At 38.5% G+C, this 16,884-nt stretch overlaps 1 protein-coding gene across 1 annotated transcript in view; it reads left to right on the top strand.

Annotated features, from left to right (window-relative positions):
* The first annotated feature begins 243 nt into the window (after nucleotides 1–243).
* The window catches only part of LOC308621140 (uncharacterized protein), a 64,380-nt gene continuing 47,739 nt past the window's right edge, over nucleotides 244–16,884 (top strand). The window contains exons 1-3 of the mRNA XM_081241342.1: nucleotides 244–311; nucleotides 2,483–2,639; nucleotides 5,768–5,839. Of these exons, the coding sequence (XP_081097468.1) occupies nucleotides 2,484–2,639; nucleotides 5,768–5,839 (228 nt within the window). The 5' untranslated portion in view covers nucleotides 244–311; nucleotide 2,483. The remainder of the gene's footprint in view (nucleotides 312–2,482; nucleotides 2,640–5,767; nucleotides 5,840–16,884) is intronic.

The raw sequence follows: 16,884 nt of genomic DNA, 5'->3' as shown, positions 1-16,884 counted from the left end.
AAAGAAATATGCAGGGACAACCTGAAGCATGTCTCGTGTCACATTATAGCTCTGGCCAAAGGAAAGTGGCTGCAAAAATGGTTCTGTTGTTTGCCACCTCACTTTGACTCACTGCCGATGGAGAATCATCTTGCAATGTGACTCAGATGTCACCAACTAAAGTTCGGAAAGTTATTTGTTCAAAACATCAACAACTGGACAGTAGGCTGAGAGCCATAAACACAGATACCTGCAGAACAAATTTGCTTTTTGAATCAGAAGTCGGCATCCAAGTACCCTGGGCCCACTGCAGCATCTCTAATATTTACACGGTACTGTAATTAGGGAGCCTCCTTACTTTTCTCTTTTCCACTGATTTAGTCACCTATTTGTAACTTCACGAGCTCCAGTAGGGGTCAGGAACCCCCCCCCCCAAACAATTTGTGTTGAAACCACAGAAAATCAAGATGGAAAGACTTCGTTGGTACAGCCTGTGTATGCCCAGGGAACTGGGGGAGCAGAGTATTCACCATGATATACGCTCTGTTCCTCTGTGCAACCTGGGTTCATATGCCTCCTGGGAGGGTGGCTGAATCACCTTCTTAGAAAGAATCATGATTTTGATAGACTTTCCTGCCAGGAAGTTTTGTATTTTATTATTTATTTTATTTTAATTTTATTTTATTAATTTTTTAATATCATTATTGGAGTATAATTGCTTTACAATGGTGTGTTAGTTTCTGCTGTATAACAAAGTGAATCAGCTATACATATACATATATCCCCATATCCCCTCCCTCTTGCGTCTCCCTCCCACCCTCCCTATACCACCCCTCTAGGTGGTCACAAAACACCAAGCTGATCTCCCTGTGCTATGCAGCTGCTTCCCACTAGCTATCTATTTTACATTTGGTAGTGTATATATGTCCATGCCACTATCTCTCTTCGTCCCAGCTTACCCTTCCCCCTCCCGGTGTCCTCAAGCCCATTCTCTACACCTGTGTCTTTATTTCTGTCCTGCCCCTAGGTTCTTCAGAATCACTTTTTGTTTGTTTTTTTTTTTTTTTTTAGATTTGCCAGTAAGTTTTATTTTCAACCAACATTTTGTTTTCTTCATTTTCTGGTTAAGTCTCCTTGGATTATTTTTGGGGGCCTGGGGAAAGAGGCTGATCATCTTAATGGTTATCCCTTCTAGATAGATTTGAAATCAGATTTGAGATCATTTTGGCCCTTCTTCTACTACAAACTACTTGCACGCTTTTTTTTTTTTTTTTTTTTTTTTTTGCTGTTTGCGGGCCTCTCACTGTTGTGGCCTCTCCCGTTGCGGAGCACAGGCTCCGGATGTGCAGGCTCAGCGGCCATGGCTCACGGGCCCAGCCGCTCCATGGCATGTGGGATCTTCCCGGACTGGGGCACAAACCCGTGTCCCCTGCATCGGCAGGCGGACTCTCAACCACTGTGCCACCAGGGAAGCCCTGCACGCATTTTATATGTAGAATATTTTCTTTTTAGTTTGGGACTTTAGTCTTGTTCTCTTAGTAATGAGTTTCATTAGTCTTTAAGTGAAATACAAGCTTTCCTGAACTTGGTATTGCCAAAGCTCTCTGGGGATATATTATGGCTATTTCTTTAATGAGGTGGCCTTTGCAACAACAGACCCTGTGACTTCTTGCCTTGTCATACATTACATGTCTCTTCTTACTTCCTGGACATCTCCATTACTGTTTGTGCTCCAGATTTGCCCTTCATTTAGAATTTTCTATTCCTTAGGCATGACATAATAATAAACTGATTAGTCTTCTCACTAGTCACATTTTCCCAAGATGATGAATCTGAATAAAATTGGAAGAAGACCCATTACTTTTGGACAAAAAGGAAGTTTAGAGAGAGCAGAGAGAAACAACTAACCTAAAGAGAGCTCCCACTATACGCCAAACCCAGGGAATTGGGGGAGAATTCCTTGATGACACCAAGAAATTGTGGATACAGCGGTGAATAAGACAGACAGTGTCCCATGTCATTTAATCCTTGTAATAATTCAAGATAGTTATTATGACCAACTTGTCCCCCATTCTTTCCATTTCATAGTTGAGGAAATTGAACCATTTGTGCAAGACCATTCTGTCACAGAGGTTAGACTGGATTCCAGATCCACCTTGTTTCAAAGACAGTTATTTCCATTATGCCATATGGAGCTCTGTTTCCTCTTACTTCCGGGTCAGCGAAGCTGGGATGAGGTGTGTCTCCAATTCTCCATGGATGCTGTGTTTTCATCCACACTAAAATCTCCTCCATTTCCCACTTGCTCCCATATGTTTCCAGAAGCCCTTGAGAAGTTGTTGTGCCCAGTTGCTATCTGCTGCTCCTAGGTTCCTGACCACTTTGTCCTTCTCCTACGTTTCAGGCTTAACCATAAAAGTAACACAAAAAAACTTTCAAGGGTGATCACACCAGGATTTGGGAATTATACTAAGAATAAACTGTGGTTTATCTTCTTTGCTAGGATGAGTCAGAGCACCCACTTCTACCAGCATAAACGGAGATGTGGGAGGAACAGTGTGGCAGGACCCAATGAGCACTTGGTCAGTAAATCAGGATCTCTGGCTTCTACATCCAGAGTGTGTGACCAGGGGAAGTCTCATCACCTCCTTGTGTCTCAGGTGAGGTGTTTTGATTATATTACTAATAATCATAGACCTTCTTCTGAGTAACTATGGTCCTAGACTTGTGTCCACAATATAGGAAGTACAGTTGGAAAATTTTATTGAGGATAATAGATTTGTCAAGGAACAGGGAAGGGAAGACACAAAGTAAAACAGAAATGGACACGGAGGGATGATCTTTAAAATTTTGGCACAAAACTAGAATGAATATCTCCTTTCCATTTTCTTGGAGCTTTGCAGGCTCCCTTCTACAGCCCGCTATGGCTACAGCCACTCTGGGATTGGTAACTAAGGAGGAAACAGAAGAAAAAGGTTTTGTTATTCCTCTTTTTTTAAAAAATAAATGTATTTATTTATTTTCGGCTGCGTTGTGTCTTCATTGCTGCGCGCAGGCTTTCTCTGGTTGCGGTGCGTGGGCTTCTCATTGTGGTGAGAGCACAGGCTTGTCTTGTGGAGCACGGGCTCTAGGTGTGTGGGCTCAGTAGTTGTGGCATGCAGGCTCAGTAGTTGTGGCTCACAGGCTTAGTTGCTCCGTGGCATGGGGGATCTTCCCGGACCAGGGCTCGAACCCATGTACCCCTGCATTGGCAGGTGGATTCTTAACCACTGCACCACTAGGGAAGCCCCTGTTATTCTTTTGTCCAGGGTAAGAATAGCTTTTTAGATAAGAACACTTTTTTTGTTTTTTTGTTTTTGTTTTTTTGCTACTGTTATCAATTCCATCTTTTTGTTATTCGGTTATTTTGTGTTGTTTATCACAAAAGGGTTTGGGGAGAGTTTTGTGGGTTTTGTTACATCATGGAACTAGTTTTCATTTAAACTCAGTCAAATAAAATTTCTCAAAATTGAGATGTGTTTCTGCCAACATATCTTTCTAACTTAGATTATTTATTGTATGTTGTCAGAATAAAAGGAAGATTAGACAGATTTGATAAAACAGTCATGATCACAGGTAAACATTTGAGAGGGAAAAAATTTGCTTTCTCATTGAATGTTCAAGTCTTCTTTAGCATGAATTATGAGAGAAAAGACTACATAGACCAAGGGAGGGTTAGCAGGAATTTGTGAGTGGGGACACGTGCCTCCTTTAAAACTGTTTTGCGTTTAGTTATCCTACATCATGGAAAGCCACTGGAACCTTTGGTTACAAGTATATAGAAATGTATACAAATACAGTTATATACATATATCTGTCTCTATACAGAGACCTACATTTATTAGTCAAACAGTAAAAGAAAAATCTATTCCTGCAAAAAAGGGCTCAAGGTAAATTTGTCACAAAGTGGAGGGCTTATTTTGTTGTTTGAATCATCCCTGCATGACCTGTGTACAAATTAAAATACCCTAAAGAGTTAAAAGTGTTTGTTTCACAGGAAATTGGAAGAAATTTATGTGCGCAAGTGAAGCTGAAAGGTCAAATGTGTGACTCACATCTATTGACAGATGGAATGAGCATCACATAAGCAGACAGTGACTAGAAAACAAGCGGGCTGTGTGAAAGTATTTTTAGAGACTAATTTGTACCCAGCTGTGTCATCTATGAATGGTAGAAGTTTGAGAAAGTTACCTAGGGGTGTTTGAGCTCAATCAAGTGAAAGTTAATGATACTGATTTGGCTTAAATATTCACTTCGAACTTGGATGTGCAAATGGAGTTAGTACTTGAACAAATTTTCAGGGAAGTTGGATTGTTCTTTTATCAAAACGATATAACCCTCCATGTTAGGACCTCATTTTAGTGTGGAAACATGAGGTCAACAGTCCATAAGTAACTGATAATTTCAGAATGCTACCAAATGGTGGTTATAACATAAAAAAAGGTCTCCTGTCAACTGGTATAATGACTAAGTGTGTGATCTCTTAAGACAGACTTCATGGTGTGAATTCCAGCTCAGCTACTTAATAGAGATATGGTTTTGGACACTTTTACATTTCTGTGCCTTAGTTTCCTTTCCTTATCTACATGAGGTGAGTAATAACATATGTTTCTTACAGGGATATTCATTAATAAGCCCATTTTAAATGTCATGCTCTTTTCTAAGTAAGGGGATAAAAAAAAATCCCTCCTCTCATGCAGCTTACGTTCTATTTGAAGCGGAGTAGAAAATAAACAGATAAGAATGTAAAAATAAGTACATCAGGTGGTGATAGGTGCTATGGAGAAAAATAAAGCAGAAAAGTGCTTTATTTATGGAGAGTGTCATGCAGGTGGCTGTGGTGATTTTAAGTCAGTTTGAGAAACTGACACATGCTAGGTAAGTAACAGTCAAGTCCATGGGAATTAATATTTGCTTCCTTAGTCAGCCTAGCCAGTTAGGGTGCTTCATCCCATAGGTGAGAATGGTTGATTAAAAGGATGAGCAGATAAAGCCAAAATGCTCCAATCTAGGTGAATCCGGGGAACTGTATTGGAGATACTGGAAAGATTCTGGAGAATCTGGATGTGGCATGACTCATGCCTGAAGATTTTGGTAGCCATGTAAACACCTTGTGGAACCTGCAAAGAAATGCAAGCAGAGTAAAAACTGGAGACTATGTTCTTATGACACCTTTTGAGTTTCCACCTCAAGTCTTATCTACCTTTGGCATTTTTGCTTGTTTAAGCCAATAGGTTTCCTTTATTCATTACTTTGGTTTGAGTTGGGCTTTCTGTCATTTGCCTCCAAGAGTCCTGACAGGCATAAGTATAATGAAGGGTGGGCAGGATTTCCTGACAGATAAAACATGCATCTCAATCTTGCCATGGAGATAACTGACATTACTAGCAAGGAAATGGATTCTTTCTTACCCCGCCCCACCCCAAATAGGTGAGTTTATAGTATGGGTGAAACTTCTTGGCTTTCCTCCTGGATCTCCCAAGTTATATCAATGGTCATATCAACTTAAAGGGGACTCTAAAATGAGAAAATATTTGTGCTAAAAGGCAATTAAAAATAATTAAGTCCAACACTCTCTGGGTTTGGATAAGGAAATTAAGACTTAAATAAATGGAGAAATATTTCCTCCAAAGTATAAGGCTACTTTGTTCAAAACATACCTAGGCTTTCTGACCTCAAATGCATTGTTTTTTCCACTTTAGCAATAATTCTGCCTCTGTTTTCTTCCATATTCACCTGCCTATCAAAGGAGTATGACAGCAGTTCCTTTGCTGAATTCTATTTCCATAGAGGCAGGAACTTTGAAGATGCAACAAACACAGTGAGTAACCACTTGCCATTACTACTGTTACTTGTTACTTTATCTTTCGTAAAATCGTCTTAGTGAATTTTCTTCTTTGCCACCAATTTTGTGGTTTAGGAAGCTCATCCTGTTTCTAAACAATAAGATATTTAAGTCCCCATCTTTAAGGTCCATAAATAAAATAATCACATTCATTCTTTTATCATTTTGAATGTGAAATGGGGCACGTTTGATAGAGAAGCAATATGAATTACATTCATCTCTTAAAAGTTGTCTGTCTTTGCACATACTTCTTAATATTTTTGAGGTTCATTTTCCATGTTAGTAAAGCAGAAATAATCATTTTTTCTCTGTCAACCATCCATGGTTGCTCTGGGTTGCAAAAAAGAGATTCCATATAAGAAATTGCTTCCAGTGCTAGATAAACACAATGCCTCATTATTACTAATCACTGTAGAGTTGCTAATTTCTCACCACTGTTTTGAAATTATGAGTAGCTATTGAGGTCTCTATGATACCTGAATAACACAGCAAGAGACATTAGAGGTGCCAACATGGAAAGAAATCTCCATGCTTATGAATTTTTGATGAAGAAAGCACCTTAGCCATGATCTTTTCTAGCATTTTTTTAAAAAAACAAACATGTTCCTCAGAGCTTTCACAAGTTACTACAGGAGGTAAGAGGATGTCCAATTGACAGAGCCTCAGGGCCCTCTGTTTCCCTTTCAACCTAAGTAGTTCACTTGTATCTACATTTTTTTTTCTTATTTTTTTTTTACCCCTGAGATACAATGAAAAGAAACAGCTTCTGGATATTCTGACTGACATCTCTCCCTACGGCCCCCCCTCCCCACGCACACAAACCCACAAACGCTAAAGTTTTAAAACTCCAGATGGACTCCAACCTCTTCAGTTAATAGATGATGAATTTGAAGCCCAAAGGGATGAGTAATTTTCCAAGGTTACCCACCCCCACTTCCGGTCAGGGGCGATGTAAGGACTAAATCCCGGTCCTGAAACCTCGACCATCACCATCTCATCATTCTGCCCCATAATGTGACTGGCAAGATTTTCCGATTCAGCAGTGCCACTTTTGGTTTTGTTTTACTTTGTCTGGGGGTAGGCATGGTATATGAACTGTATTATCAGATTGATCCACATGGCACTAACAGTCCCCAAAGTATGGCTTCAAATGATTCTCCTCTCAAAGTTACTGGCTTTCACCAAAATAAACGTACCTCGTTATCATGCAGGTTGAGGCTTCAATCTAGGTTTTCTACTTAGGAAATACTTTTCCAGATTAAGATTCAGGTACCAACGATTATTCTGTGGATCATCAGCAATTTCTTCTATCTTATACAAAAGCTAAAATCAAATAGAACTTATTTTTTTTACAGCCCCTCTCTAGTAAGGCAACCACAGAATTTATTGCCCAAATGAGGAGAGTTTTGAGAGCTAAAAGAAACACAATTGATAATTACTCTGGGAATACTGATGTGTAAATTGGAGTTCTTCTAGGCAAACTGGGAAGTGAGATCACCCTGTTCATTAACCATCCTATCGATATGTTTGAGCTCAGTGAGAGTGAACTATTCATTAACTGAACATGACTTTCAGTCATAAGTATTTAAGGATTGGTACTAATTGTCTTTTTTTTTTCTCCGAAAGAATGGTAATATTACCAAGATCAGATTCAAAATTAAAGCACAAGAAGAATAAATGAATTTATCTCTCTCCTCTCCCCTCCTGCCCCGCCCCCCTACCTGCTCACATACATGCTATGTGTGCACCCATACCCCCCCCCACACACACACACACATTTTGGACACAAACTCTAAAAGCAATTCATTCTTAATAAGGAAAAGGACTACTTTCTCTTTAACCAAATTCTATCAAAGAATACCCCTGAGACAAATTATATAATCAGCTTAAACATGGCTAAGAGAGACTTGATCATTTCCCCACACTTCCTCTTTCAAAGAGAAAACAAAACAAAACAAGGCCAACTATTTTAAATGGTAATAAAAGATACTTGACCTTAGTGAAGAAAATAAGGCCTAGAGACTTTTAATGTTTGTGGTTTTATAATAGTGACTTAGAGTCAAAGACTATGGAAAACTGCTTTGGCTAAGATTTCTGGTCCATAGGGTTAGCCATTATTTTGTTGAGAATGATTGATTTCACTTAAACTATTTCATACTTTTTAACATGAAAATGAAGCAAAAAGGTACTTTTAAAACTTCTTAACTTGTTATAATATATCTGCAGTGTCCCTCGTGGTAACTTTTGGTGACTGCCTTGATAGAAAATATATGGGGATAGGAAAATTTATTTGCACAAAGAGATAAAGAAAAAAAAAACATGTGAAATACTATAGGTGAATCACTTCTCACAGTCATTCTCTACAATTGAACTTTCAGTGCAAACTTCATGAGAGCAAGGAACTTTCCTGTTGTGCTTATTATTGCAATCCCTAGGTCTGGCATGGTGACTGGCATGTCATAGGCAGTCAGTATATATCTGATAAACATAAAGGCATGATGAGGATCATCCTCATTAGCTAATTCATATTTACCTTTTACAGATATCACTGTGTCAGTTAGATCTAGTGCAGAATTGATCTCATATTTGGAAAGACCAACTCTCCAATCTTTCAAAGTCATGCATTTCCAGTTTATTGGACATCTCTTCTAATTGTAGGACAGCTACTTAACTGGAACATTTCAACCTAGGATACTCAGGCCACACTTTTAAAACTTTTTCTCATGTGGAAAAGTCCATTGGGAACATTATCAACTATATGTAGCATTCACCAACATTCCTCACCTTTAACTCTCTGGACAGGGTTCATTTATGGCCCAAGGTGCCAAAATTTACCATAAGATACTCATTTATAAATGCTCATATAGAGCATGTTCTATACTATTTCAGAAAATGGGAGATCTGGTAGGAATGGCTTTTCAGAAAAATAAAACAGGAGCTATGTTCTCCGTCTTTTGAACCTTGTTTTTTTAATGACTTTTAGTTACTTTCAAAGATCTGCTTTTATCCTTCCCCCAGCCCTTTTCCTTATACAAAGAATACAAAGATTCTGGCTTTGTATGCAGAAATTTGGTTTTATCATTTAAACTTAAGCCATCCTGAACAAACAATGGACACATTCAGTTGTCTATGCATAAGCAAGGATCTTACCCTATTTTAAGAGTAAAATAATTTTCACTGACAAATAACCTAATTTAACCAGTTTATAAGCAACAATCTTACGTAATTAAGTATCTTGTTTAGTTTTTCTTGTTCACAATTTGCAATATTTTCTAGAAGTTCCTTACTATAGCTTCGGGAAATGGCTTTCAAACTTTTTTGACTAAAAATTGGAGAGACACACGTTTAATTCACAGCCAGGTACACACACATGCACACACACACACACAATTAAAATAAAAGTTTCTTGAAGCAATACTTATCTGATTATGTGTAATGCATTCTCATACTTCCCATTTTATTCTAACATATATTTCAATTATTTAAAAACATTAGACCTTAAATTTCTATCATCTACTAAATTGGTTTATGATACACTAGCGAGTCATAAAATTTACATGTTTAGAGAAATTTTCAGTCATGATACAAAAAAGTTATTACTGTTTTTATTTTGTTATATTTATATATCATTATATTAATATACAGTAAATGTTTATTATTATTGTTATTATTATTATTAAAGTCCTTCAGTCTTGCAAAAGAATCCAGCATGCCATAATGCTCATAAACAAAACACGTGATGAGAAATACAAGTTTTAAATTTTTAGTTGCCTCTGTGGTGGACAGAGTTTTCCAATATGGCCATAAAAAGATAGCTCCTTCTCTTACATGGTGATACTGATGTTTCTCCTATTAAGGTATGGCATCTCTGGCCCTTTGAATCTGTGTAGGTCTATGTCTATGGTGAGAGTGACACTACATGACTAGTCATATAGGGTGATACGGTTTCTTCCTGGAAGCTCACTTTTAGTCCCTAGGCACCAGGCTGTGACGAGAAAGAAAGATGACATAGAAAGGCCATATGTAAGTGATCTGGGTGACAGCCCTCAGTGAGGTCCAGCCATAGCTGGCATCAATGTCTAAACCTGTGATTAAGTGAGATCTCAGATGATTCCAGTCCTAGCCTTCGAGTTACTTCAAGTTTTTGAGTCTTCTCAGCCGAGATCTCAGAAATTGTTGAGCAGATAATAAGCCATCTATGCTGTGCCTTTTCCAAATTCCTGACCCACAGAATATATGAACATAATAAAATAATTTTTGTTTTATTCAATTAAGTTTGGCTTTGTTTGTTATGCCGTAATAGTTTACTGTAACAACTTCCAATTCTATTCTATCTTCAAAAAATTTCAAATTGATGATTTTTCCAAAATAATATTATTGGAGTGTGTAAGAAGAGAATTACTCTTCTGTACCAACATCTAGGAGTAGATCATAAATAAACCAAGGCCCATCATTAACTGTAAAATATTCCTTTTCAATTGTTAAATTTTCTCATTTGAATTATATAGTTATCTTTGAAAGGACCTTCTAGCTTTCTTGGAAAAAATGAAACCATAGAGACAACAGGGTGCATGTAATGTGTGGTGAAGCCAGGTCTGCTACTAGAAATAAAATGTTTCTGTACTCGTATATTCCTAGTAGGCATATCTAGGAAAAACAATTGGTTAATTCAAAATCAAAAAACTGTGTCTATATGCAATTTGAAGCATAATCATTATTAATTTAATAATGGCTGGGGTTTGACTGTATGAGGGCTTAGACTGTGTCTGTCTTATTCTCAGCTATATGCTTAGTAACTAACACAATACATATTTATTGAGTGAATAAGGAATATGCTGCCTGAAGCAACCCACAAACCACTTTTCTCTCTCCTTTTCTTCAAGGAAGTGTAACATGGATGAATTGCAAGCTTTATTATAAAAATAAAAATGCCTAATCATTTTCATGTGATAAGTAGTTCTAAAGAAAGCAGGATATTTTTGTAAAAACTGAGTAGATTTCCTTATATTTAGATGTATAAACAAGGCCTTAATTTTTCAGTGATTATGAGATTTATTTTACTTTATATTACTTTGCTTAGATTTTTTTCCTCTCTGGAAAGAATAATCTATAAGGCTATGCATCACTTTGACATCTACATGTCTTCAAGAATATAATCATAGCTTAATCCTTGTGACTCCAGATTTAAACAAAACATTGCTCATTGCTACTTTATTTTTTTTAAATCATGAATTTGATAGTAATTCTGTATATAATGTTATAAGTATAAATACTCAGTTTTAGAATATACAGAAAGTACTGTATTTTATTATTCCAGTTTCTTTATAGTCTCTGGTGTTTTCAATTCAATTCCTTCTATGCAAATATATTGTACTTTTTCTTTATGTTGAAGAATATTTTTGAATATGATGGGAAATATGAAAACACAAGATGTTGCATTACCGAAATACTCTATTTAAAGCTTCTTTGTGGATTTAAACACTGTACTCACTGTACAGTTTGCGTGTTAGACAATTCTGTTTATAGCGACTATACAAGGCTATTTTAACAACTAGGGTTCTTTTTTTCTACCGTAAGTTTTTGAGATGCCCACTATCCAGGATCAAACGATCTTTGAAAAAGGATATGTCTACCTGACACCATGCAGTTTGATTTTTTAATTAATTATCTGGACAACTCAATGGCAGAGGCAGTCATTTTAATAACATATCAGGTCAGCTTGTCTAGCTCCTGGTTTCTTTGTCCAGGGAGTTGAGGGAAGGGAAAGACGAAAGGCAAATGGTTGGAGTCAAATTATTTGCCTGCTTAAACATAGTTTAAAATAAAATTTGGACGTCAGACCTTTAAGCCTGTTCAGATGCACGGTGACCTAATGCATATTCATAACTAGCATGACATTGTTGAATGGAGTAAACAGCTTCCAACATTTTTCAGAATAGGTGAGTGAGAAATAAACCTTCAAATTATACACCATGAAAGTTCCATATATAACAGAGGAAGTTAATAACAAGAATGTTGTTATGTTTCAAAAGGCTAAGGAGGGGGAAGATTAGGGGTGACAGATAGAAGGACGCACTTTGAATAGGGGAGGTGGAAGCTTCCATCGTATCAAGAAAATTTTAACTCCTCCCTAGATTGGGGGGAGACAGATGATAGGGTGGCTGAGACTGGTGGCATGTCTGAGACCCCAGATAAGGGAACAGCTGTGGGACATCAAATGGATAGGGGCGTTTCTTTAAGGGTCATATCAGAGCCAGCGTAGAGCAGTAGTTTTAACAAGCCAGATGGCTAGGACTGGCCATTGAGAACAGCATCATGTGGCCATAGGAGCAATTTTAACAATGACAACCTCCATGGAAGACTGCAGCCTTCTCCATATTTCAATCCCTGTAGGTAGATAGAGAGCCCCCAAATTACTCAAATTGAAATTCCTGTGTTTCACTGGTGAAAACTCTGAGGCAATTAAATCTGATTTAGAGAAAAAAGAAGCATGATAATCTCTTGTATCTTCTGATTGTGAACTAAAATTCATAGCTGATAAATATGTATGTATAGATGTGTATGCATATATATATATATATATATATATATATATATATATATATATATACACACATACATCTAAAACTATACCCCTCTGGAAATATGATAAAGAGGTAGAGAGGTAAATAGATAGGTATTCCTGACCTTAAGTAATCATTATTGATAGTAAATATTCTTCAGAATATAAATGAAAATGCATTCCAGCTGATAAATTTGATCATTTTTCATATTGTGAATGCTAGTTCATTTTATCCATAACAAAACTAAAGATATGTATTTCTTTAGATTCATTTCTATAGACTGTAAGAAATTCTACTTATTCCAACTCAACCATCTCAAGGGAACTTGCTCCTATAATTTTATTGCTCTAGGAGAGATATGTCCCCTATAGGCTACCAAGATATTAGAATTTAAATGTCACACCAAATCTACAAAAATATAATAATTCTGTTGATGATATATGCATCAAATGTCATATGTCAAACATAACATAAATATGTTTTTCAAACTTTGGTTTAAAGGAGGACTTAAAGGTTTTTTTTTGTGTGTTTATGATTATATTCTCAACAGAACGCCTTATGTATATGAGTAAATTAATACAAAATTATTGTACTTTAAAAGAGAAAAGAGTATTCTCCACATTTCCAGATTGTTAAAAATGCATGGACCCCATTTTATGATAAGTAACACTGGCATGCTTAGAACTGGCTCTTTACAATTCCTCCTTTTTCACATGTACATTATTTGACAACCTGAAGCTTCTTTCTGCCCTAGGATTTGGGATTTCCACAGTTCAACTCCCAAGTGAACATTTGATACCTTAGAGGCAGGTGTTTTTTTTCTGGCCAACAAAATACTTTGATCAGTGCCATCATCTTTGTCAACAGTGCTTACAACTATTTCAATGCTTTATTTATGTCTTTCCCTTAAATTAAAAATATAAAATAAAAAAAGAAGGATGAACTTGAGGCCAGTGATAAAAAAGCAGGTTTCCTTAACTTAGTAAAATTGAGACAAAGGTGAAAATTACAATCACTATGCTGTACACTAGGTCCCCAAAACTTATTCATCTTGTAACTGGATGTTTGTACTCTTTGACCAACAATATAGATACATAATTTTAAAAACTTATTGTTGAGATTCCTATAACTTTGTCTATATACTTACCCTGATCCTCTCAAAATTCTTTTATTTTATTGTTGCGTTATCTTTGAAAGTTATATGTTTACATAATTTATCTTACTGAAAAGATGATTATTTCTCTGAGAGCAGTGATTATGTCTTAGGCAGTGACTTGTTTTAGGCCTGTTGGCCCACTATGCCAGCATTAAACATGGCAGTCAGAGAGCTCTTCCGGAAACCAAGGACTTGCTTTAGGAGGCAGAGGAAAGATGTTCTCTGTACACAAATTGTTATTTACCCAATAGTAGTGATTTGGCCAGATGGGCATGTGGATAATTCTATGCATTAATTATTGAGGACTCCTCAGAGTGTGTTAACCATCGTTTTGGGTTTAGTTTCTCCCCAATCTAAACACCAGTCTGGATAGCTCTGGAGAAAGAAAAGGAGGGCGGAGAGGCTGACTTGGCTAATTCAGTGAGAAAAACTACAGTTAAGAAAACTCTTTTCAAAAACCCTAGATTTTCTGGCTTATTTATCCACACAGCCAATGTTCACAGGAGATGCAGCTGGGAGTCCATTTCACCTGTGCCTACAGGGGAGCTGGACAAGGAGGCAGGGATGTGAATTTAGATCTGATTCTCAAATGACTCAGCCCCAACCTCAGCCTTGGCTTTTGTGGTGATGCTTGAGTGACTCATTTTTCTGGCACTGTCTTTGTTAAATCCTGGGATCAGAAGTGTCCTGTTTACATAGCCTCACATGTGGCTGTTTGCTCAGTTTTTTGTTCTGAAAGAGATGGAAGATGGTTGCCTCCATCCCTGCAACTGTTTGTTGGTGTTCACTGACCAGAAAAATGACTCGTTATACTCCCCTTTCCACTCAAAGGTGTACCCTCTTCTTTCCAAGCAGCCGACCCTTTCTTACAGCTTTCCCCCTAATCTCTCAAGGTTAAAAAAAAATTTCCCTTCAGAGAAAGTGTTGAAGGTCTGAATTGTTTACATTAGCTCCTGTAGCATGCTTTTTAATATATAATCCTTTCCTAAGATATAGGGGTGGATTTTAACACAATTTCCAATTCTTTAGTCTGAACAGCATCATTTTTTTACAAGTGATTCTTAGGCTTCAATTCAGATGTCATATAAACTTTGGACGTTTACAAAAGTTATAATTCACTCTGGAAATAAGTAATAGGCTGTCAGCATGGGGGTCTCAAAGGACAGTACCATCAGACACTCTAGTCAGAAAATATTTAGGATCTCTATGCCCTCCCCACACTCGACAACCTGTTCTCCCTAAAGCATTCGGAATTTTCAGTCCCTTTTCCCCACACATGCCCGCCATAATGGAAAGAAAATGACAATCAGTAAAGAGCTCAGAGACCCATCCACCTATAGCTAACTGCCTCTGATCATTCTAGCTCAGCCTCATACACACGGGTCTTTGGGGACTTCCTCCCTATTGCAATGTCATTATTTGGGTCCCCTGTCACAGTGTTTCCAAGGTAAAGAACAGCTTTCTTCCTGGTGCTTTGGACAAGCTGTCCTGATTCAACAGGAGAAATCTGAAAATCGTGATGTGTGTGCACTTCCTAATCCATTATTCAAATCCATAGACACCCCTAGCATTTAGAGAGGAGCCTCCTCCCTGCACCTTCTGGAGAGAATCACTCATTCAAGTGACTGATGTAAAAATCAATCCCTTCACTCTGTTTTAGAAGATCTCATTTTCCCCTCTTCTGGCTTCTTTTTCATTTTGATGATTGCAAACTGCAATGGTTAAAGATACAACTTAAATAGCATGATGTGTTTGTGGCTATGGGACATTCTAAAATCCACTCTCCTCCCCAGGCCCCACTCCACCATTGCCACCAGTGGCCCTTTAATTAAAATGCTCTTTCTGAATAAGACAGTGCAAGCGTTAAGGACAGCGTGGTTTCAGCATTACAATCTGAGGAATAAAGCTACAAGTGTGTGATCAATGGCAACTCTCAAAAACCCCTGCACTGAAAGAAAAGAAAAATAGATTATTTATACAAATCAGGTTTCTGCTTAATTTTCTCTGTAAATATAGCTCATGGAGGATAGTAATGGTTAAGTATGATGTCACTGTCAGGGTATTCACATGCAGGTAAACCACACACACACTTACATATATACAGATTTGGCAATTGCTAGGATGCTGGCTGGTGTACTTTAAAGGGTTACAAAATAAAAAAGAAAGGGAGGAAGCTAGATTCTGCAGTCAGAGGTTCCTCACCTCCTCCTTCATCTTTGGGATGTGCATTTTGCCCAGTTTCCACAGTGGGAACTACTTCAAGGAGGCAGCTCTGAGAGAGCACTCTGATGTTGAGATGATCTGGACACAGTACATGTGACTTTAAGGCAAAACTGACTTAAAGCAGATTGGACCGATTAAGAAACAGTTAGGAGGGCTTCCCTGGTGGCGCAGTGGTTGGGAGTCCGCCTGCCGATGCAGGGGACACGGGTTCGTGCCCCGGGCCAGGGGGATCCCACATCTCGCGGAGCGGCTGGGCCCGTGGGCCATGGCCGCTGGGCCTGCGTGTCCAGAGCCTGTGCTCGCTCCGCAACGGGAGAGGCCACAGCGGTGAGAGGCCCGCGTACAGCAAAAAAAAAAAAAAAAAAAAAAAAAAAAAAAAGAAGCAGGAGACCTTTAAGATGGTGGAGGAGTAAGACGTAGAGATCACCTTCCTACCCACAAATACAACAGAAATACATCTACATGAGTAACAACTCCTACAGAACACCTACTGAATGCTGGCAGAAGACCTCAGACCTCCCAAAAGGCAAGAAACTCCCTACATACCTGGGTAGGGCAAAAGAAAAAGAAAAAACAGAAACAAAAGAATAGGGATGGGACCTGCCCCTCTGGGAGGGAACGTGAAGGAGGAAAGGTTTCCACACACTAGAAGCCCCTTCGCGGGCGGAGACTGCGGGTGGCGGAGGGTGGAAGCTTCGGAGCCACGGAGGAGAGCGCAGCAACAGGGGTGCGGAGGGCAAAGCAGAGAGATTCCCGCACAGAGGATCGGTGCCGAGCAGCACTCACCAGCCGGAGAGGCTTGTCTGCTCACCCGCTGGGGCGGGCGGGGCTGGGAGCTAAGCCTCGAGCTTCGGAGGTCAGATCCCAAGGAGAAGACTGGGTTTGGCTGTGTGAACACAGCCTGAAGGGGCTAGTGCGCCACAACTAGCCGGGAGGGAGTCCGAGAAAAAGTCTGGACCTGTCTAAGAGGGAAGAGACCATTGTTTCTGGGTGTGCGAGGAGGGGATTCATTCCCTGTATGCCCACAGAAGGCAGAGCACGGCCTAAATGAGCTTCAGAGACGGGCATGAGACACTAAT

The sequence above is a fragment of the Mesoplodon bidens genome (genome assembly GCF_964165515.1).
Source record: "Mesoplodon bidens genome assembly, chromosome: 7".
Taxonomy (NCBI): domain Eukaryota; kingdom Metazoa; phylum Chordata; class Mammalia; order Artiodactyla; family Ziphiidae; genus Mesoplodon; species Mesoplodon bidens.
Note: the sequence above shows the minus strand (reverse complement) of the source record. Positions and strands in the feature narration are given on the sequence as shown.